General features: G+C 39.9%; 1 protein-coding gene across 6 annotated transcripts in view; it reads right to left on the bottom strand.

Moving 5' to 3' along the window:
• cttnbp2 (cortactin binding protein 2) overlaps nt 1–21,267 on the bottom strand; it is a 93,098-nt gene extending 71,831 nt beyond the window's left edge. For 5 of the 6 annotated variants that reach the window (XM_081607599.1, XM_081607601.1, XM_008410654.3 and 2 more), the window contains exons 1-2: nt 20,962–21,266; nt 10,062–10,169 (exon numbers count right to left, since the gene is read on the bottom strand). In XM_081607599.1, the coding sequence (XP_081463725.1) occupies nt 10,062–10,169; nt 20,962–21,042 (189 nt within the window). In that variant the 5' untranslated portion in view covers nt 21,043–21,266. Of the gene's footprint in view, nt 1–10,061; nt 10,170–20,961 lie in introns of all 6 variants that reach the window. The other variant, XM_081607600.1, reaches the window with a different exon arrangement.
• Nucleotides 21,268–24,335: the final 3,068 nt, after the last annotated feature.

The following is a 24,335-nucleotide window of genomic DNA, read 5'->3' as shown; positions in this document are numbered from 1 at the left end:
AGCTACAATACTGCTGTGCATGCTTGTTACGGCCGGTCATAAATGTTTGTTGCTAAGATACTTATCTTCCCGTCTTTTCATTTATCATTCTCTGTCAGCGAAATCACCCCATAAGGTCATTTTCACAAGGATCAAATAATGAAAGCTGCGTCTGTATAATTCAACTCTCCCATGGAGAAGAGGAACATAACAGTTCCAATGAGTCTGTCCCACTGCACAGGCTGTGCTGAGGTGCGGCATGCCTGATTTTTGTTTTGGGTTTTCACTATTAAATGTACTAGTTCAGTGTGACAACTGTTGAATGAGAGAAAATGCTAACATAACGGTGTTTAAGTTTGCTACGTATGCTGGCATATCTAAATATGCAAGCTGTGTGGTTTTAAACGTAAGGAAAAATGGAAGATTTTGTGAAACATCACATTCCCACCTCCTCGGACCCAGGCTCGCTGGAGGATGGGTCCGAGTGTCACTTTTGATACACTCCCATATCAGTGACTGTGTGTTGGGGAAAATTCAGTGTTCTGCTGCATCACAGTGAGGTCCATTCCTTTTGTCTTGATGTTATTTTCTTGTTTTATGTACTTTCTGTTTTTTCATATTTTAAGATTAACTAATCATCTGCCAATGAAATCTCAACTGTAGCCTCCAAGTGGTCAGACAACTATGAACCAAAATAAACAGAAAACATTTCAAAGTTTCAAGCCCACAAATGCTTGAAACATTTGTGGGCTTGAAACACCAATGTTTTTCAAGCACACAAATGTGAATGCTTTATCAGCGCACACAGCAAAGCATACTGTGAAATCAGAAAGTGTTTCTAATGGGTCATTGCTGCAATTTTTACATACAGACAAGTGCAGTGCACACGTCTGTCCAAGACAAATCCATCACAGCCAAGTTTAGCTGGTGACCAAACAGTGTGTGCTGCAGTATTAAATGTATATTAGGCAAAGGTGGAAGGTTACTTACTATTAGCATCTTGTCTTCCTATGCCAGGGGAAAAAGGAAGACAGTAGTTTGAACAAGAAACAAATGTTGATCTGTCACTGTTCTTTTGTTCTTTTCATTACAGTGATCCCTCGTTTCTCGTGGGGGTTGCGTTCCGAAAATAACCCACGATAAGTGAAATCTGCGAAGTAGTTACCTTTAGTTTTTACAATTATTATACAGCATAATTAAATACATTGAAAGCAAAGAACAAAACCTGTTTTCAGGTCAGCGGGTGTGCGTGTTCATCAATCGGACCTTAATGTGATCTGGAGTCATGTCATTAAAGCCATCTAGTCTAAGCTGCCCCGTGAGATTCACAGCTGTATCTACCGCAGAGCGATGGATCTCGTCAAGCGAGCCTGCGGTCAGGTTTTGCACTGATTCTGTCCGCAGTTTTTTACAACAGGCATTCAAAGTTTTCAGCTTCCATCTCCTTGAATGGCCAATCTGTATTACTTATATTTAAATACCGTAACGATATTGACACACAGGTAGAGAAGGAGCTCAGAGACTGTTTAGCCAATCAGGACGCAAAACACAATGAACTGTGAAAAAAACTGCACAAAAAAATCCGTGAAGCAACGAGACCACGAAAGGTGAATCGCGTTATAGCGAGAGATCACTGTATTTTATGTCTTCTCTGGCGGTGTGGCACTCAAAATTGTGGGTGAGACCCAACAGATTTACTTTCACAAGCGGAGCAATCTGGCTTTCGCTACGATGCTCTGCTTGAAATATATTTAAACTTCCATGGAAAATGCTTTGGGTTTATTTCAAATGTAATGGACACGGAGATGGAAAAGAAAGGAGAAAAGAATGAAAGATAGGTAGGGAAAAGACATAAGAGTAGAATAGAGAAAGATGTAGAGCAGGGATGTCAAAGTCAAATACACAGAGGGCCAAAAAAACAAATTTGCTACAAGCCGAGGGCCGGACTGGTTTAATGTTTATTAAAACATATTGAAATGATTGCACATAGCCTATTGAACCAAGACCTAACACAGTGTATATTATTTAACGATTAAATGAATAAAGCAATATTTTGTTATGGCTCTGTCCGTAACTTCAAGGGAAAACATTTTTCAAGAGGCAAACAGCAACAAATTTAATTGTTTTTAAAAACAAAATATGTTTCTTAATATCAAGATAAATGCATAAATCAAAGTGCATGCATTATAAACTGAAAATGCATTAGTGTGCTGCTCTATGATCCTACCGATCACTGCTTTCAAATAGTAAAGTAAAAAAATAAGTCAAATCAGTTGTATTCTTTCTCATGGCTCTTATCTGCAGTTTTACCTGAATCCATTCAACTGAAAAATAAATACAATAAAATAAAATAAAATACAAAAATATATGGCACACAGACAAAACAATACTTCATTCAAAGAAAAATCACGTTTTGTAGAAACAAATGTAAAAATTTACCTGAAACTTATAAACTGAAAATACGTTACTGCTCTGTGATGCTCACTTGTCTGAGGCTGAGCCTGATACTTGGAGGTGTCTCATCTTTTGTACAAGTTCATCAATGTTCGGGGTGAGGCTCTGAATCAGCTCATGAGCTGATGAATAATGAAGCCGTTTGGGCGCGCTGTAGTCACTTCGCGGGCTACCGTTGCATTATGGGAAATGTAGTGTTTGCAGGCAAAACACGAGCGGGCGGCTCTGGCTTGCGGGCCGGTTCTCATAGTAATTAAATATCATTCAGGGGGCCATAGATAATTGATTTGCGGGCCGGATGTGGCCCGCGGGCCTTGACTTTGACATATGTGATGTAGAGAATACGAGTCACCATTCTAGAAGTCTGCTTCTATGTCTACAGAATAAAAACTTTCTTTTTTCTACCAAAAACCCCACATAAGCATAAAAAACTTGTTGCCAGCCTGAAGTATTTATTAGTTGTCTTCACCAACACAACAATGTAAATTACTATTTCCTTTAGTGATTCAAAATTAGAGTCTTAAACATATTTACAACTACAGTATGTGTCAAGATCAAAGCATCATATTCAGAGCCCACCAGTGTAACCCCACCAGACAGTCACATGCTGACAGCGACTGAATAGTACTTCACAAGACTGATTCACTACAAATGGAAATCAAATGGAAAGATTATGGAGTTGTACTATCATAAGATCTTGTTTCATATCTACTTATCAGCCCACCATCCAGGATATAGCTGAAATGAGTTTCCTTTTGTCTCAGTTTTGTCACCTGCAGCACCCATAAAAAGAGTAAAAGTATTTATTGACACCTCATCTATCAACACTTTTACACCTGACGGTTCATTATCTCTGCTGCATTTATCTTTACTTCTTACCACAATGGAAATAAAACTGAAATGTCAAATACATTAAAAGGCTTTGAGTCAGTTTCTCAGATTCGGAGGTGAGTTTAAAATGTGTTCAAATTATTAATTTTGGCCAGCAGAAAGGCGCCACTATCCACTTGCTTTAGACCTAACCTTGGACTTTGGCTCATATGTTCGCCCTCTGTGGCGCCAAAAATAAAAAATAAAATATTTATACTAATACTAATGTCAAAGCAGCCTCATTATCTCTGGAAATACCCATTAAGCCGTTAACTTGCAATCACAAAGAAAGTTTGCTTTTCATTCTCACAGCCTTAAAATGTCTTGGCACAGAAGAATGGAGAACTTCTGTGCAGAGACAGAAGTCCTCATGGTTACCATGTGATGCCTCAGTCTTTTTTGGCTGATCTTCTTACAGCCTTCTTTCTTTCATCTCTAGGATGAAACCTGATAGGGTATCTCAGCAGCATTTGACCACATGCTAATTAATCTGCAGCGAAAGAGCTTTTTAAAAACACCCTGGCACCACGAGGAATTGTTATGAACCCGCCTTGAGTGCTACGCTATGGGAACAGGAGAAAAGGGAAATAGAACATGTAACATCACTGCCAGACTGTAGAGGTTGAGCATAGGTCACCACTTGTCAACCGCCGAAGTGTGACATGCTTTAGATATGCTGAACAATAAGGCTGTTTGGCTGCTTCTGCAGTTACATTAGCTACCCATAAAAGAATATTCAATATTCAATAGCACTGATAGCCTAGCAGCTGGTGGCCAGATGATACTTTTCTTCTGGCTATCAAGGGGCGTTGTGAGAAAGCTGAAGCATGAAGGGGATGGGTGGGAGTGGTTTTAATCCCCTCTGTCACAGTGCACTGCTTTGTCTGAGACATCAACCTTCCATTTCTACCGTCCTCCTTTTTGCCTCGGCAGCTCAACGTCGGCTAAACTGGAACTGACAGCTCAGGATTCAAACTTCTTTAAAGCACTTACATTTTAAATGAAAGATATTCTTCTGTCTTTTTTTCATGTCATTTTCAGATGGACTTGTTTGTGAGACAATAAATACATACATTGTGCCAGAGTTGCAGAGAGAGACGGATAATATCCACCCCCCCCAAAAAAAAGACGGGGAAGAACTTTAACGTCCACAGAAAGCATATGAGAACGGCTGGTGAAAGTGGAACAACTAAAACAAACATAATTAGAGTGGAAGAGATGTCAGACTGTCTGAGTGGAAGAAAACATGGCAGACCCAGAAAGACTGTCAGGGGAAAGGAAATTCAGTAAAGATTCAAAGCTGATGACGCTGTGTGTGGAGGCAAGAGCTCCAGTTCAGTATCAGCGAGGTTGTGGATGGCACAAGGAAATAAACTCAGTATGAGCAGATCATTCCTGTTTGTTCTGCTCAATCAGACCAATCAGTCCTGCAAGGGTTTGGGACCGTTCTAGAATGAATGATCCACTACCGGGTCACGATACACATTCATTTTTTACAAGTGTTGATAGTATTTTTTTTCTACAGAAATTCTTTGTGCTACACACAAAAAAACGCTTTGGAGGACAAGCCTGAAGTGGAGCACTGCCAAGCTGAGACGACCTAAATCCAGAAGAGCAGAGAGAAAAGGTTCTGCAAGGGTTTGTTCAGAAATAACTCGTTCTCAGTCTCCTGGAGAACAACAAAACCTCAAGTTCAGTATTTAGTAACCACAGATCAATACATCATCCATCAAAAGTCCTGCTGCCCTCAGCTCCCCACTGGTGAAGTCATTGAGGACAGTGAAGTTTTAGACTGTGGAACAGATTTTAGAAGCATAATGCTTTGGTGGCAACAGCTTCAGGCTATTAATCTTTATTAGCATAGACAATTAAGCATAGGAGTGATAAATTAGTCCCAATTTCCTTCATTTAAGAAGATCAGCAGGCGGCTGATACACATAAGATAAACCTTACAAACTTCCACAAATCAGCCATTGTCACTTTTTGCTCTGCATGAAAGAGGGCTGCCTGACAGACCCACACGCCAGGTTATGTTACACGTTATTGTGTTGCAAGTTAGCAAGTCACCCTACTGTTGCAACTTCATCACTATGTTGCATGTTAATTGTTTTCATCCAGAAATTGTGCACATGTGCAGAATGCTTGAGTGTAAAAACACAATTTTTACTTGCCATTTTTCCATTTTTGCCTTTTTCCTTACTGTGTTGGCTATGCTACACACAGGTCTGTTCCATAGCAACTGACTGATAACTCCAATAATGTATCAGGATTCAACAACAAAGTCAGTGTTTTCAGCAAAGTTGAGCTGACTGTCCAGGAACGACCCAATGTATTTAAAATTTGCCACAGTTTCAACAGGTTGGCTATCGAGAGAAACTGGAACCACTTTAGGGTCTTGTTTAGATCATTTAATTAGCTCTACATTCTTAAGAGACTGAAAAATTAATAATAATAAAGACTTTGCGGTATTCTGATTTAGTAATGTAATTATGTTAGTTGTGTTACCATCCCCACGCCACGAGAGGCAGTAGCAACCCCGAAAAGATGCGACTAAGGAGCAGATTTAGAAGTACACCGAAAGCGACAGAATTTGGTAAAAACTGTGAGCATTGCTGAAGTAATTAAAGAAACAAGTTCAAATCCATGCTGAGAGTGGAGCTCCTTCAATCAGTGCTCCTCAGCAGCACAAGCAATGTAACTTGATCCTCTGCAGCAAGTGATGGTAAAGCAGGGCGCGTCATCACGACTTTACACAAGTGTGTCTTTACCTCCGCGGCAGAGGCTCCGCCGAACCCCTGAGACCGACTCATCGAACCCCTGGGGTTCGATCGAACCCAGGTTAAGAACCACTGATTTAAGCAATCTCTAACTATTTTTGGCTTGTCCTCTACACACTCATCACTATCATCTTAACTACACAAAAATAGGAATCTTAAAGTGTCTCCTTACTTTTGGTCATTACAATTTAAAAAGTACTGAGGAACAGCAACAAGACATTTAATCATCTGTTCAGATCTATAATGATCAGATGTGTAGTGACAGACAGAGATGCTCTGAGAAAATGGCTGGTTACCAGATTTTAAGTGTGAAACTATAAGTCCAATCTTTTTCAATTCAGTAAATGCACCAGAGACGAGCACAACAATAACACTCTTTGGTGTAAGAGAAGACTTACCTAATGACAGTATCAGTAGGGTGTTCAAAACAACATGTATACACATGGATGTTGATTATTCAGGCTGCCACTTAAATTAGATTACAGGAAGTTTGTCTGTTTTATCTGATTAAAGCGTTCAGCAAATCACAAAAACAGGTGGTGTCATTATTTTTAGTTTATCTTTACACCCGTCTTCATCCAGAATGGGTCTGGCCCCCCGGCACTGCAAAACAGGACATTACCTGTCCGGATCACTACAAGAAAAGTTACAAAAAACAGAAATAGAAAAAGCAGTCGTCTTAATTCAAACCTCAGACTGATCCCCTGCCTAAAGGAACCTCAGACTAAAGAACTTTCAGCCTCCAAGTCACTTAAACTGGCTTTTTTAAATACCAGATCTCTCTGTGCTAAAACTCTATTAATTAATGATTTCATCACTGAGCATAATATTGATGTTTTATTCATGACAGAAACATGGCTGAATGACAATAATGAAGCAATCGCACTAATTGAATCAGTGCCTCCTACGTACAACTTTTTAAATGAGAATAGAAAACACAAAAAAGGAGGAGGCGTGGCTTCAATATTTAATTATACCATAAACTGTAGTAAAATCTCATTGGGTAATTTTATGTCTTTTGAGTGTCTTGGAATCGAGGTAAAAGGCCACAAACGAACTTTGACACTAACTCTATACAAAACCCCAACATATGTGGAAGGTTTCTTTACAGACTTGAATGAACTTCTATCTCTCATATGTATTGATTATGATCGTTTAATAATTGTCGGTGATTTCAACATTCATGTTGACAAACCCCAAAACCGAGAGGCAAAAAAGCTCTGTAATATATTAGAGAGTTTTGGTTTAACACAACGTGTCAAACAAGCAACACACACTCAGGGACACACACTGGACCTGGTTATCAGTAAGGATGTGAATATTTCCAATGTCTCTGTTATGGATGTCTCCCTGTCGGATCACTTTGCTGTTATCTTTGACAGTTCTTTATCCGTTAACCCACTTGTACAAAAAGCTACTTTCACAAAATGTACTTTCACAGAAAACACAGCAGAAACATTTAATCAAATCTACTCTTCTTCCTCGTCCTTAAGCTATAATGACGTAGATAAGTTGGTAGATGATTTTCAGTGCAAACTTTCAGATATCATTGATTACATTGCCCCCATTAAAGTGAAGGTTGTGACAGGTAGGAAGAAATCTCCATGGAGAAATGCACAAACAGTTCAATCTGCAAAACAACTCTGCCGTAGAGCTGAACGGAGATGGCGTAAAACTCAACTTCACGTTTATTATGACATCTACAAGGAAAGACTACGCAACTATCACACAACGCTAAAACATGCAAGAGAGGCTTTCTTTGCAGGTGTCATAAACAAAAACATTGACAATGCTCGAGCTTTATTTGCTACTGTTGACAGGCCCACAAACCCTCCAATGACGTTGCCACCTGAACTTCAATCTAATGCCGCCTGCAACAAGTTCTCCAGTTTCTTTTCAGAGAAAATTCAAAAGATCAGAGGACTAATCTGCACATCCACTCCAAAGCCAGTACCAATGCTGTGCCCAAACAAAACAAATGCAGGAAAAATTACCCAATTTCAACTACTAAATTATAAAACCCTAGAAGACACACATTTCTTTAAGAAAGTCCTGCCTGTCGTTGCTAATGATCTGATCCAAATAGTAAACTCATCGCTCTCTTCAGGTGTTTTCCCCCAGGCTTTGAAAACAGCAGTTATCAAACCACTGATAAAAAAGAACAATCTAGACAAATCACTACTGCAGAATTACAGGCCGATCTCCAACCTCCCATTCATCAGCAAAATTATTGAAAAAGCAGTTTTTAAACAATTAAATAACTTCCTAAGAGTAATGAATCATTTTGACTCCTTCCAGTCTGGTTTTGGTGCTCACCACAGCACGGAGACGGCCCTTGTAAAAATGTTCAATGATATCCATATAAATATGGGAGAACCACAGTGCTGGTTCTGTTGGACCTCAGTGCAGCTTTCGCACTGTTGACCAAGACATTTTATTGAATCGACTGGAGAGTCGGGTTGGACTCTCCGGTCCAGTGCTCCACTGGTTTGAATCTTACATAAAGAACAGGGATTTCTTTGTTTCAAGCGGAAACTTCTCATCAGAGAGGTCAAAGGTCACATGTGGGGTACCCCAAGGTTCAATCCTAGGACTCCTTCTTTTTAATATTTATATGTGACTCTGAACCCATCCAATCACTGAATAGATGCTTAGAACAGATAAATGTGTGGATGTGCCAAAACTTTCTCCAGCTGAACCGAAACAAAACTGAAATTATCTTTGGACCAAAAGAGGACCAGAATCAATGCACAGCTTCAGTTATTACAACTAAAAACCAGCGATCAGCCCGAAACCTGGGAGTAGTGATGGACTCTGACCTGAACCTTCAGAGCCACATTAAGACAGTCACAAAGTCGGCCTTCTATCACCTGAAGAACATCTCCAGGATTAGAGGACTGATGTCTAAGCGAGATCTAGAGAAACTCATCATGCATTTATCTTTAGCCGCATTGATTACTGCAACAGCGTCTTCACAGGTCTGACTAACAAATCAATCAAACAGCTGCAGCTGATCCAGAAGCTGCTGCTGCTGTTCTCACTAAAACCAGGAAGATAGAGCACATAACACCAGTTTTAAAGTCCCTACACTGGCTCCCTGTAGCTCAGAGAATAGACTTTAAATGTTGTTAGTTTATAAATCACTGAACAGTTTAGCACCACAATACATTAAAGATCTGCTATTGCTATACCAACCGTCTAGAGCCCTCAGATCTTCTGGTTCTGGTCTGCTCTGCATCCCCAGAACCAGAACCAAACGAGGAGAAGCAGCATTCAGCTTCTACACACTACAAATTTGGAACGGTACAAACTTCCAGAAAACTGTAAAACAGCTGAAACACTGGGTGCCTTTAAATCTCAACTTAAAACCCACCTGTTTAGATTTGCTTATGACTAAATTAGGTTTAGAGTGCGGCTTTTGATGTCTTTGATGCTTTTAATGTTTTTATCTTTACTTTTCATCTAGTAATTAACTTCTTTTTATTGCTCTTTCACACTGTCTATGTAAAGCCCCCACGTTTTCCCGTTTAACTGGGAAAACGTCCCAGTTAAACGAATCTATATCTAGGGGTGTGAGAATCCTTGTTAAATGACATCTTAACTAAAACTCTGAGGTGTGAGACGTTTAACTGAAGTCCTACAAGGGGTGCGGGTTTTAATGTTTTTATCTTTAACCTTTTATTTTTCTTTTTTTTATTCTTTGTCTTTCTAACTGTTTATTCACTGTCGCATGTTGTTTTTATTTCAATTATGTAAAGCACTTTGAAATGCCTTGCTGCTGAAATGTGCTATACAAATAAAATTTGATTGATTGATTGATTGATTGATTGATTGATTGATTGATTGATTGATTGATTGATTGATTGATTGATTGATTGATTGATTGATTCTAGGGTCATAGAAATGTGTTGTTTAATCAATCTTCACAGATATAATACTTTCAACTTTTGATCTGCTGCAGTTTCTATCATAGGGACTCACCCTCAGTGCTTCGATGACCAGGTCTCTGGCTTCCAGCTCCCCTTCCATGATACTGAGGAGTGTGAGAAGCTCTGGCTTGCTCAAGTTATCCATATTGAACTCACATTTCTGCAAGACGAGTCAGAGAAAACACACCTTTAGTAAAAGAGATTATTATAGTTAATACAGCCGAGCAAAAGAAGAGTATCAGGCAAAAAGTTAAAAAAACACACATGATGCATAAAATTGTAAAAAATAAAGGCCAAGCTGTTAAAGTGGGGTAGAGTAGCTGGTTACAATGGTAATTCACATAAAACAGCTATTGGAAAACTATTGCTTTCAGTGGAACATCATCTTGAAACACATTGAAATATGTTAAGACTCAAATTATTAAAAAAGTCATAACCAAACAGATAGTAAACCACAATCTGCTCTGTATAAAACCTTTTCAGTAACACCAATACTAGGTTTGTCAAAATAATCCATGTTTTGAGATTATTTTCCCAAGATGGAACACAAGATTGCACAGCAGAGCTACCGATGTACACAGACACACACTTAGTCCTTATCCTCCTTTGCAGAGGCGCATCAGATCAATCATGTCTGAGAATTAAGAAAATGCTTTAAAAATGCTGCCAAGCTCTAACCCACAGTAAGTCATTCTTTGCAATGCTTTAGTCGAAAGGCAAAAGTAAAAGTGTGGGTTAGAGGTATTTGGTGGTAACTGATAAAGATTTCACATTGTTCTATGACAAAGGCTCTTAAAGCCTGAAGCTCTGATATCGAGGGATTATGCCAGATGACATATGCTAACATTGGTGGTTTAAATGTAAGTCACCTTGACCAGATTTGTTTCCCATCACACTGTTGAAGAACTACAAATTATAAATTAATGCTGCAAAAAAAGAGTCTGACTACCAATGAACAGCACAATGGATCCAGGGTTCATTCTTTCTCAAAGGATAATAACACTTCTAGGTGTTGTCCAGTCTGCTGGTTTGCTATACAGTATAACAACACTGTTACTGTCTTTTCTAAATGGCTGCTGAATTGCCTAGTATTTATTGGTGTTGCTCTAAATAAGGCAAAGAAAATGTTACCTTGTAATTACCTATATATTTCTTAAGAGTGAATCCTGGGCCTTAAGAAAAGATCCCTGGAATCAAATTTGGTACTGAGCATTTTCATCACTATCAACATTAAATTAGAAATTTTGGTATAATGAAAATTGTCCAGTGTCCAGTGCATCAATTGATCCAATGCTTATCCGTTTGTCCTTACCAATCTCCAGGGGTCATCAGGCGAAAGGTGCTGTACACCGGACAGGTGGACAATCCATCACACAGGACAGACACCATGACCTCACAAAGAGGTACAGAGATGTTATTGTTTTTGGTGTTAAATGAAAGCAATTAAACCACCTAATACATTTGTTATAAGTTTATGTCTCAATACAGATAAACATTGTATTTGTGGTTAACATAACATAACATAAACTATGGTAGACCAAAACCTTAATGTCAAAGACTGTAATCCTTCAAATCAGAGTCATTTTAGGAGAATATTTGCATTATGAAAGTAATACTTTGGTAATGTCCTTACAGGAAGATTTGGGTCAATACTCAGACAAAACGCACTTATGTGACGAGTTAGTAAGTACAGACTTGGCCATTTTTATGGTAAGGTGTTAAATTCATAAGTTTATTTTTTTTCTTTCCCAAATACCACAGTGCCTGGTTACATCCTGGAACCACACATGGTCCAGTCAGGTGACATTCCTGAGCAGAGTGTCAAATTGTTTCTCGAAGAAACCCTGAAAGGTGTTGTAATCACTGAGACCAAAAGCTAAGCAAGGGAGGGACATGGGAAAAACACTTGGCTAGAGACCTATGGGTGATGAAACTCACTTAGTCCTGCATAAGGACTGGTCAGTCAACATGAAAAGTTGCTGTCCTGCATGCTGAATGCTGTGAGTTTGATTCTAGCTTCTTTACTTCGCACATGTCAAATGTGTTCATGAGCAAGACACCCTCATATTGGCCAAAGATCTGTGGATTGGTGTATGAAAGTGTTTGAATTTGTGTGTGTCTGGGTGAATGAGGCTCTGGTTTCAAAGAGTGATTGGTATGACTAGAATGGCACTCTATTAGTTTAGTCCATTTACCATTTAAAGGTTGATGAAAGCAGAATTTGTAGTTTCTGTGTGAGCAGACAGCTGAGAAAGCCACATCAAGCTGCATTCCTAATCTCTAGAAGCTTTTTTTATAACGTCAATTGTCCAATAAAGCCTCAATAAATCAGCTAAATGTAATCACACAGAGGAACGCCACAGTCTTGCACAAATGGCAGGATTGGTACCTGCTTACTCTAAAGGTAGGCTGCTCACTGAAACCAGATTTACAATCTTCCATCAAGATTTGAGCCAACAACATCTCTTACATCAGAGTGCAACAGAGGTCCATCACTCAGCATTAGCCCAGGCCAACGCTCCTTTAACCAACAGCTTTGAATGCTGGTCTAAAAATGTTTTACCATGTTTAAGCCAGGAGATGTCAGACAGTGTCTTACCTAAACATTACCTCATGTAGCCTCACAGATGCTCACAGAGCTGACTTCTAGAGAGATTTGCTTAATCAGATGCACATTAGATGCAAAGTGGCTTCTTCTTGACATTAGATTGAGCTGAACTTATTTCCATTGCACCAAAGACACAATCCTTATGAACTGCTTATTTAGATGCATGTCAAATCATGCTCTTTGAACTACGGTACTAATCTTTCTCTGCTAAGCTTGTTTAAACCTCAGCAACACGTCAGAGCATGTTGCTGAGCATGTCTGAAGACCTTCAGTAAAATCTTCATGACATTTAACCTGCACCTGACAAGTAAACTAGGTTTTGAAAATGAATTATTATTTTTTTGCTTCCTCAGGTTATGACACATTCCAGTAGACTACCCCATGACATCACGAGGTAAGCTCAAAATGGGGTTTATCCACCAAGGAGGTTGGTGGATAAACAGCTGGTGCTAGATTCAGTTCGTAATGGTTTCTGTATAGAACTGGTTTGCTTAACAAGCACCCAAGAGCCATGTCATTAAGTTGCTACAAACATCTAATTCATTAATTTATTGTTTGATTCACCCCCTGATTTATTGTGAAGGATTGTAGTGCATGGTGACAATTTAACCACACAAGTAATATTACTTTAGGGATGCAGTCTTGAAGCCTGGCAGGGCAGATGTTGTGCTGAAAGTTCCCCTGCAATGAGCTGAGAAACAGGACATTCAGAACCGCGGTACCCAGTCCATCACTGAGGCGTCACAATAAGACCTTGGCCAAGAGTAAGTTGTCATTTACTAGTTCGTCTAAGACTGTTCTCTGAGATCAGAACCTGCTGGACCTCAGATGTCCTCCTCTGTTTGTATTTTTCTCTTTCAAAAGTTTCTTTGCAGGTATAACAGGTCAGAAGAATCAAAGTTATCCCCAAAAACTTTGAGTTTGCCTTTTAGAGAGATGAAGAAAGATGATAAATTTACATCTTTAATCAGCTAATGATACTCTAAACATTATTTTTGCATAAATGTAGTAAATAAGTATTATCAGTCAGCATAGTTAGTAATCCATTATTATTCAGACAATACCAGTTCTTTACACTGTTGAAAGATGTAAGAAAGTAAGGAGCGACACCAGATAACTAAATTATCCAAAATGATATCATTATCCAATTTCTAACCCCCGCATCTTCCAGGTAGCGCTTTCACCTCTCTGGATTTTCCTGGAGTTTTCATTGATAATCAACCCTCAGCAGCATCAGTTGGTGGTTGAGCTAAGCGATAAAGTGCAAAGTGCTCCTTCTTTCTGACATTCCTGCACAATGGACAGGTGAGCAAACTACACTTTGCTCCATGAACCGTGCACCAACGGCCCTGGTAGCAGGGACAATGTTTAAAGGTTGACTGCTAGCCATGGTCCTCTTTAGTGGGCTTGAGCCATCCATACCACAAGGGACAGAACATTCTTATGGTGTGCAAAATCCTCTTATATTCTGCTGGCAAAGGAAATGCAAGTTTTCCACAAACTAATGTACAGTCCAGAAAAAGGAAAACAATGTACAATATAACAGACTGTCCAGGAAACATGAAAATAACTCATTTACTGAATAAATATGCCAACTAGGGCAGTTTTTACTTGGTAAGCTATTAATATTTATCATTTATATTCGCCATAATATTTTCATAGCTGTTGTATTGTTCCAGCTCATAGTTATACTGGACAAAAATCTCTGAACCAAGTTTTGCCTGACCAATTAAAACTGATCCCATCATGATACCCAATTGTGAGTAATGAACCAATTAGCTACTTTTCCGGTAAAAGGTGAAATCAGTGATCGACAAGACAAACAGTCCAATTTAATTTACTTTAAACATGATCACCTTTTTTTTGGTAAATTAAAGATTTAAAACTGTTGTTATGACATCAGCAAACGGACTTGGTTATGAGTTTAGTGAAAATCAGTTTAATCAGACAGTTTAAAATTAGACAGTGCAACGCCTTCATTTTCAGTTGGATTAACAGCTACTCCCTCTGTCAAAGAAAAGGCAGAACATTTTTATTCTTCTATGGTGAGCTTGTTATATTTCATTGTTGAATTAAAATTAGATCAGCAAAATTGTTCAACCCATCACTTTCGACAATTACTAGGAAAAAAAGATCAATTTTGTTAGACTTTTAAAATCCAATATTTTCAATGTCTCCTAAAGGAGTCGCAAAGTTATAATGTGAATCTCTGCAGACTGGTTTCTTATTGTTGAACTGTACACAGAAATGTCTTTGTTTTGAAATAACAGTAAAAGTCTGTTTTACAGCAACTGCTCTCCTACGCACAAAATGCTTAGCTGCTTCATACATCATAATAAACTAGATAATTAAGAAATGTTTATCGAGTATTAATAAGGACAGAAGAGAGATCAAACTGATCAGTTTCTTATCAAATTGTGAGTCATTCACTTTATCATTCCAATATAAACATCCACAACAATTAAAAGGAGCTTTAAAGTAAAGTTGTGAAGCTACCTACTACAAGGCAGTGACTTAGTCTGAAATGTTTAATTTTGCAGCTTTGGTTGAATTATACAGAAGAGATTTGGCTCACTACATGGCAAGAAACTAGTCAGATTTGTCCTGTTCTCACTCTTAAATAATGCATGATAAGCCCATTAATAATTATCAGTGTTTACAAATGAATAACCCATATATTAACTCTTTATTAAACATTTATAAGAGGAGCGTTATTGTAAAATGGTACCGCTGTTTATATATTTTTCTATAGTATAGTTCAGAAAGAAAGATTGTATCAGAAAGTCAAACCTTAAATATTGATGGTCAAAAATTGGCAACAAAACTCCGACCTGTGCATCTCTGATCAAAAATCTAAATCAGACCTTTAGATTTTTAACATTTTGTTGGTTGCAGCAAAAGGTTAAAAGAAACCCAAATCCAAGCCTCTCAGGGAGAGAAAAGGAATTCAACAATTGACTACACACATACACACTACCATGCAAAAAAAAAAAAAAAGTTTTTGCAAACGAATAGAGGTAACCTCTGACCCTTCAGCAAGGGTGCTTCAGAGTCCACAGTCAGGAAACTTCCCCCACCTTAGGCTGACAAGAGACAGTTTGACAGGGGTGAGCAAAGAGCACAGAGCTTTATTTAACTTCAGCAGGCATGGTGATCGGTGGAGGTGGAGTTGGTGTTGGGGGGCGGGGGGTGGAGTAGTCTGCTGAAGTGGTGGGGAGGTGGGAGGTGTACAGCGTTGAGGCCGAATCCCCCCTTTTGTCGGCTGAAATCTGGAGAAGGCCCAGAGGTAAACGGCCCTTCTCCCTAACTCTGAACACCTGTTTGCCTCCATGCAGCGGCTTCCAGGTTCTTGTGTGCGTGCTCAGTGGGTGTTAGAGGAGAAGCTTTGGTGGACGGCTGGGTGACACGGAACTCCTAACTATGTCCGCTGAGTCACTGAAATTATACCAATTTAGAAAGGTGTCTGGTGGACATGTCCTCCTCCACCCCTTTCTCCTGCACTGACCCCCGCAGCTCTTCTCAGCTCACCAGTCTAACCCACATAAACCCCACCCCCCTTCTCGCCCCTCCAACCGGCCTCAGGGTCCACAACCCTTCTGTTGGAGCCCATTTCCACCTGCCGAGCTCCTCTGAGGAACTTCCACAGAGTCACTAAAGTCCAACCAGCGTTAAAAGAAAGCAAGCGGCAAAAAAGTCACTGACAGCCCTGATTTAGCCGTTCATGGCTGAAGAAGCGACAGACTCTTCGGCCCTGAACAAAGATGCTCCTGGTTGGAGCGACAGTGATTACTTTGAAGAGTGGGAGCTGAGCCACTGCCAGAGCACAGCTGCAACCTGCTGTGAGAAATAACAACTAGGTGATAGCAAACATGTGAAACCGAACCCTTTAGAGCAGTGGTCCCCAAACTACGGCCCGCGGGCCGGATCCGGCCCGCCTCCACATTTGGTCCGGCCCCCTGAACAATACCAGAGAGCATTCCGATTTTTTTTTTTCATTTACGGTATTTTCCGGACTATAAGCCGTTTATATGTGAATTTTTCTTCAACCACCAGGGGGCTCTTTAGCAGGAAGTGAATCATTGGACGTCTCGGTTACTTGCGCACCAACACTGAGGCCACAAGCAGCAAAATGAGTAAGAAACAGATCAGATGTCTTTGGAAAGTTTCTTTGCAAAGTTGAAAAGGCCTAGAGAAGAGACAGGAGAATGGATTTATCCCGGACCAGTAGGTGAGTCCCACATTACAAGCCCGCTCTGCGTAACAAGTGGCGACCGGCTGCTAATGAGGCAATGAAGCTTCATGCTGCTTTGCCACATAGAGACCAAGCAGGCTGTGCTCAAGCAACACACCTCGGGTGTCATTGTCTCTCATCACTCACAGATGGGACCGTCTCCTTGCAGAGAAACAAGCTTAGGGCTCCTGTTAGTCATTATCGTGAGTTAAAATTTTCACGAAAGTAAAATATTTGTTTTTGTTTTTATTTTGAAGGGACATATAAACGTTGCCATAGCGACCAAAGTCAGAGAGCGTCTGGGCAGTGGTCGAGAGATGAGTAGAGATTGTGAGTCTTAAGTCTGGTTTAGACGGCAAGATTTAAGAGTTGTCGGCCGATTCTCCAAACCTCTGTGACCACAGAGCTGATAAAAGAACAATAGGTTAGATCGGTTCGTGTGTCACAGCAGGAGCAACACGAACCGATTCCAGTCACGATCATCCCGATTCCAGAGGATAATCCAGTAAAACCCCCAACATAGCGGGAATTTAGAATAACCAAACACGGATGACGTTGTAGAAGCAATAGTGATAGTTTGTGGAGTCATTTTAAGAGATAAAAGATGTAACAAAAAGAAAAGGCGGTGGGTAAAAGATGACGGTAGCAGCCGCTCTATTTGCTGCACTATGATTTGGAGGTGGATATGTTTTTTCATAGTTAACATTTTTAACTGAATAAACATAATAATGACCTTTAGATTTAATAATAAACATTTCCACTTATCATCTCCGATATCTACCGGACTCTCAGTTGCGCGATATGTCAGCTGTTTGGGATTCCCCTCTGCTCTTACGTCACCGCACTTTCTGATTGGCTACCTGTCACATTCAACAGGTATTCTCGTCCTCCTCTCCCCCGGGCCGCAACAAAATTTCCAAGTCTTAACCGTAATAGTCCGCGGTAATAAAAAGTTGGGGACCACCGCTTTAGCACATGCTAGTAGCAACACGAAGGATCAGCACTTTTACCGTTACAGTTACCGTTCGGAAACTACCGTAATCAGTTGTTAAATCTAATCTTGGCAATTTTTTCTTTTTCAACCCTAATAAATGTGATTTTCAATTGACCTATTATGACTCAAATTTTGGGTGTCCGTCCTCCGCTGCTGCTGTTGCATCGGTGTGAAAAACCTGGAGGGCAGGGATATCTGCGGCTTAGATGTATGTTTACTGGTTCAAAAAAAAACTTTGGGGTTGTGGCTTATAGTCCAGTGCGGCTCATAGTTCGTAAAATACGGACTATAATCCTTCCTGGATTTATTCTGTGAAGAACCCAGAGAGGGTTATTTGGTTATTATTTATTTCCTGACTTTTGTTATGTGAAGAACCCAGGGAGGGTTATTTAATTGCTTTCTGGAAAACAATATATATTTTATATTTAGGCACTCCTGCAATCGTCACACTTTTTCTGTTACAAACTGACTCCGGCCCCCCACCTGAGAAGGGAAAAGTTATGTGGCCCTCATAGAAAAAAGTTTGGGGACCACTGCTTTAGAGAGAAAACAAAGCTTTTCTTACAAATGCTATGCACACATTTTTCTTTAATTGACAAGTGTGATTAAAAAAAAAGTTACAAAAATACAGCTCCAGGTTTTCTTAAAAATGTAAAGTTTCTGAAAACTGAACTAAAAGGCAACACATTCCACTTTGTGTGTATTTTGTCTATGGTTTCACGGGAAGCGTGAGAATCATGTTGATCAGCTGGAATTCCTAAAGACGATGGCGAACAAGCAACTTTGGACAGATTTCAGGATGGACTGCGATGGGGTTGAACCTACATGCTCAAGCTAAAGTTTGTCCCCAGTCTGGACTCACACAGCTTTCAGTTTCCCAAATAACTTCTCTCTGACCTCACTCTTTTCTTGTTTCTTCATCTTAAAAATGAATCAACCAAATGTCTCTTTTATGTTGATCAGCTGTAATTTCTCCACTTATCATAAAAGACCTTTAACGATAAAATCTAGACATTCCAGTCCTATCCACAAACTGCTGCCTTACATTTAATAGAAGTCAAATTTTTCAGAAGTTACATAAACACCCTTTTTTGTGGTAATCATGCACAACACAAGTTAACACCTTTAAAGAACAGGATGACAAAAATCATACAAATAAACTGAGCGATGTACATCCAAATTAGACGTTAACTTTAAAAAGACTTTAATCAGTTGTCTTCAGGTTATTTTTTACCTGGGTCTATTTGAAATTCCGACATGGCATTGCCATTACTTTAGTTTTTATACAGAGCCACTTTCCCTGAAGCTCTTTTTAAACAGTAGACATTCCTGAAGTGAGGAAGCCTGACTGTTTTCAACAAGTGGAAGCACAAGAGCAGTCTACACAAGGCTTTTACTACAAAATTTAACCCCATATTAATGTTACTTTAGACGTTTTCACAGGTATGTGTAATGTTTTGCAGTAAATATTCCTTCGCTGGTTATATTCATTGGTGCATATGCTTGTAAAAATGATTCCCCTACCAAGGAGCTGTTCCTGTTTGGCTGCTTGAAATTCAGAAAAATGCAGATGACAGAACACACACCCTCCTTTGTCAATTCTGCAGCCAGACTCCACTTGGGAAATTAAAAATGGCAGATATAACATATAGCAAATCTTGTTTCAAAAGTGAAATATGGGAGAGATGTCAGATGAGAGTTGATGTTTAATCTGCTAATTGTTTTGGTGCTAACATACTGATTACAAACAGCATTACAAGCTGTTAATGTATTTCATGCATTTAATAAACAATGTAAAAAATAGAGCTTCTGGTTTACTGTAAAGCCGCCAGAAGGGATAATAGATCATTTAGTACCACGTTCTACATGCATAGAAATGTATGATGGTGATGCGTTCTGGTTGCACTTGGAAACTGTACTTTCTAAAACTGGGACAAACAGCAAGGACGCCACTCAGAGCTCACAGATCAACAGTGTCCAATATGACTGCACACATAGAAGTAAAAGCTGCTGTATAAACTATAGGCAAAGGATTTCTGACGGTTTATCGTTCATTAAAGCAGCGCTGTGACATACCCATTTTTGTATAAAAATATTCCTTTTTTGTCTGAACGGATACGCAAAAACTGGTATTGGTAGTAGCAATTAGCAAAGTAGCAAATCCCACCCTCTTGTGACTTAAAACCAGAGCGCTCTCAACTGGGGCGTGACGTCACTGCCAGCTCAGACGTCCGAGGCTCTAGGTGCGCTCTGAGTTTCCCAGTCGGAATTCCGACTTCTGGGGGAGGTTTGTTGTTTTTCCGACTGGTAACTCAGAAAATCAAAGAGAGAACAAAACATAACCCCCCCCCCCCCCCCCCCCCCCCGAATATTACTTACAACTATATATATATATATATATATATATATATATATATATATATATATATATGTGTGTGTGTGTGTGTGTGTGTGTGTGTGTGTGTGTGTGTGTGTGTGTGTGTGTAAAAACTAGCCAAAACGATGATAACACAGGAATCTCTAGTTAAACACTCACATAGAACACCTATTTCATTGATGTACCTAACATAAATAAACAGAACCCCTCTTGGACTTTAGATAAAAATTAATGGTCAAACCAAAATATTATGGTTTTGCACCAAATAGAGGAAACAAATCTCGTAGTAGGAATGGAGTAGCAGTGTATGCCCTGGGTACTGTGTAGCTACTACAGAATGAGTCACAACCTGTACAACCAGCGCCACTTTTCCTTTCATCGGGAGCTGGAAAACACGGGATAACATAACAACTACGAGATTAGCGCTGAGAGAGGCCGTGCTAGATGAACAAAGCAACTTACTAGTGCAACAAAAGGCAAAATATGGCATTACTGAGGTCTGCTCAGGACAAATAAGGTTAATATAGCGGCTCAAACGGGGACGAGGCTCGTGTTTTCTCCAGAGACAGCCGAGTGCCTCGCGCTGCCCACCGCTGTTGCTTCCAGAGCCTTTTAGAGAAATAGATGCGCAGCACGTTTCACTGTCTTTTCCTCAGGACAGCCACGGCTCCACACTGAAATAAATATTTAAAAAATAAGAAGCAGCGTCTATGGGTAGCTTGCCTCCATATACGCGTCTTACCGTGTCGATACCTCCCGGCGCGGCAGCGACCAGTGTTTGTACCGGAGGAGGCTGCTCTCCGCTGGCTCCCTCCGACGCCATCTTCGTGCTGTAGCGGTCTGCTGGAGTGAGGGTGCATCCGGCACACACATTAACTATTGCGCTGCTGAGTGCAAAGCACGCCCCGAACGGTCATTGAAGGGAAAGAGAGACGGAATCTGACCAATTGAATAGAAAGCGACAGTTCTCCCAACATTCAGGAGCACACGACCTGAGTGTTTGGGCTACTGCAGCTGAGAGGAGGCGGGCGAGCGAGCAGTCCTGTAGGCGGGGGCCGACAGACGCGTCAATTCCAGATGTGGGGACCTGGTGTGCTACCGACTGAAAAAAGGGGACCCCCTGGCCGGCTGGATGGCTCCTTCACAGCTGCAGCTGAAATTCTTGATCACAAAATGATAGGCAGGTCATTACAATAATCCTTTAACTGTAAAAAATTCAGAAAAGCATGTTTCCTAAGAAGCAATGTGAACAGGAAGGATTATGAAACATTAGCAAAGAAAAAAAACATACATATTTTATATAATTGTGTGCTTTGGAGTTTCTGTGCTAATTAATTTTTTGCGAAGCAATAAAAGCTGGTAGCTCTTGAATTACAAAATAAAGCTGTATTTCCCTCAGCCTACTGGCTGCAATGTTGACGCCTTGAGATTCCATGAGACCTAAATTCTGAACATCATGGCATGGAGTGCATCCCAGTTTTCCATGTCTGGCATATAACCATTCATTTTAGCTTTTAAACTTGTTATATTGTTCCTGTGTCCAGACAGGGATAATCAGTAGCCCAACATCATGACCCGTTTGTTCTGAAGATCCCCCAGCTTCCACTTCTCTTCCTAACATGGCGCCTCCTTACCCTGACTCTCATACTGACAGGAGGAACCACAGAGCTCTGTTAGGTCAAAAGTACATCTTCTGAAGTTGGGATATTTTTCCTCCAACAGGTTCCAGAGGAATCACCTCAAACCAGATTTTGGACTAGATTTTATTTCAATGTCATTTGTGAATGTTAGAGCCCCATTTTCAACAGAGGAGCTGTAAAAGTTGAAAAAGGTTATTATTTTGGAGAAAGTCTCATCAACATCAATATTTCCACTAAATAAGAGGCAAAAATCAAAATTGTTTAATAAAGGACAAGCCTCTCAGACTCTGAGCCCGACAGCACCAAACAATTTTTTTATATTAGACAATTTAATTTTACATAATTATCGCGGTAGAAGCCATTTGTTTGTTAAATACCTAATGAAACATATTTACCGTGTTTGATGTTTGTTGTAAATGACGTATATTCACAAAGAATGAGATAATTAGTCCAAGTTTGTCGTTTATTGAACGTTCAGAAACTACAGGGACTGTGATGCGCCAAGACGAAGAAAACAACCTGAACCGCTGATCAACTCTAAACCACTCGCACATTTTTACTCTCCGTCCCTCTGTCATTTAAGCACACCCGTTGCCATGGCAACCTCCTGCGCTCCACAAGCCGACCCGAGATTATGTTAAAACATAACAAACAGTCCGTTACAATATTAGGTTTGCAGGCTTGATATTTATTTTTGCGATCATTAATAAACCTCTCATGAACACAGAGGTGGTTGATTAGTTCATTTTAAACTCCTGCTCTGCTAGTTATTTATTTTGGTAATGGAACCGAAACGCGCAGAATTGCGCAACACCTTGTTGAAACAATAATTACTGAGATTGTTCGTTAGGTCATTAATTTTAACATGTTTTGTTGATTTTTTTTGTTGTTGTTCTGCTGGTCTCATCGTCCTTGCTGCGTTCAGTTTGTCACCGAGATTAACTCAAAACCTTCCACGATGGTCGTGTTGCACCCCTGCTCTAGCAAAGCACGAACAGTTCAGAAACAATATGAAATGACAATAAAGGTATTCATTAACTGATTAAGTCGTGTTTTAGATTGTTCTTGAAAAACTAATTAGTCACGGCTAATTGGTGTGTAGAGGGGTGAAAAACAAGTTAATAGTAAATAAAACGATAAGTAAGAAAATAGGCATCCCAACATAATTTTTATTTTTGTATCTTTAATTTCTCATTGTAATAAGTTCTTTAGTGTTATTTTAGTTAGTCCTATGCAATTCCGCACACAACCGCTAGAGGCGCTGCCGCGTTGGTGAAATAGAGGAGATTGAGCACACAAGAAGAATAAATCTTCCTGTTCGATGCTAAATATCGTGATACATACAGTGGGGCTACCATCAGTAACACACTACGCCGCCAGGGACTCAAACCTGCAGTGCCAGACGTGTCCCCCTGCTTAAGCCAGTACATGTCAAGGCCCGTCTCAAGTTTGCTAGAGAGCATTTGGATGATCCAGAAGATGACTGGGAGAATATCATATGGTCAGATGAAACCAAAGTAGAACTTTTTGGTCAAAACTCTACTCGTCGTGTTTGGAGGAGAATGAATGCTGAGTTGCATCCAAAGAACACCATGCCTACTGTGAAGCATGGGGGTGGAAACATCATGCTTTAGGGCTGTTTTTCTGCCAAGGGACCAGGACGACTAATCCGTGTAAAGGAAAGAATGAATGGGGCCATGTATCGTCACATTTTGAGTGAAAACCTCCTTCCATCAACAAGGGCATTGAAGGTGAAACGTGGTTGGGTCTTTCAGCAGGACGATGATCCCAAACACACCACCCGGGTAACGAAGGAGTGGCTTCGTAAGAAGCATTTCAAGGTCCTGGAGTGGCCTAGCCAGTCTCCAGATGTCAACCCCATAGAAAATCTGTGGAGGGAGTTGAAAGTCCGTGTTGTCCAGCGACAGCCCCAGAACATCACAGCTCTAGAGAAGATCTGCATGGAGGAATGGGCCAAAATACCACCAAAGGTGTATGAGAACCTTGTGAAGACTTACAGAAAACGTTTGATCTCTGTCATTGCCAACAAAGGGTATATAACAAAGTATTGAGATGAACTTTTGTTATTGACCAAATACTTATTTTCCACCATATTTTGCAAATAAATTCTTTAAAAATCAGAAAATGTGATTTTCTTGATTTTTTTTTTCTCCTTTTGTCTCTCATAGTTGAGGTACATCTATGATGAAAATTACAGGCCTCTCTCATCTTTTTAAGTGGGAGAACTTGCACAATTGGTGGCTGACTAAATACTTTTTTGCCCCACTGTATCGTATCGTGACCAGAATATCATATATTGTATCGTGAGGTTATTGTATCGCTACACCCCTAATATATATATATATATATATATATATATATATATATATATATATATATATACATACAGACACTGTAACAGACACTGTTACAGTGTCTGTTATTTTAAGATGATAAAGTGATAAACTAGTATTTA

The sequence above is a fragment of the Poecilia reticulata genome, chromosome 6 (genome assembly GCF_904066995.2).
Source record: "Poecilia reticulata chromosome 6, P_reticulata-male-v2, whole genome shotgun sequence".
Lineage (NCBI taxonomy): Eukaryota > Metazoa > Chordata > Actinopteri > Cyprinodontiformes > Poeciliidae > Poecilia > Poecilia reticulata.
This window is presented reverse-complemented; position numbering and strand designations above follow the sequence as displayed.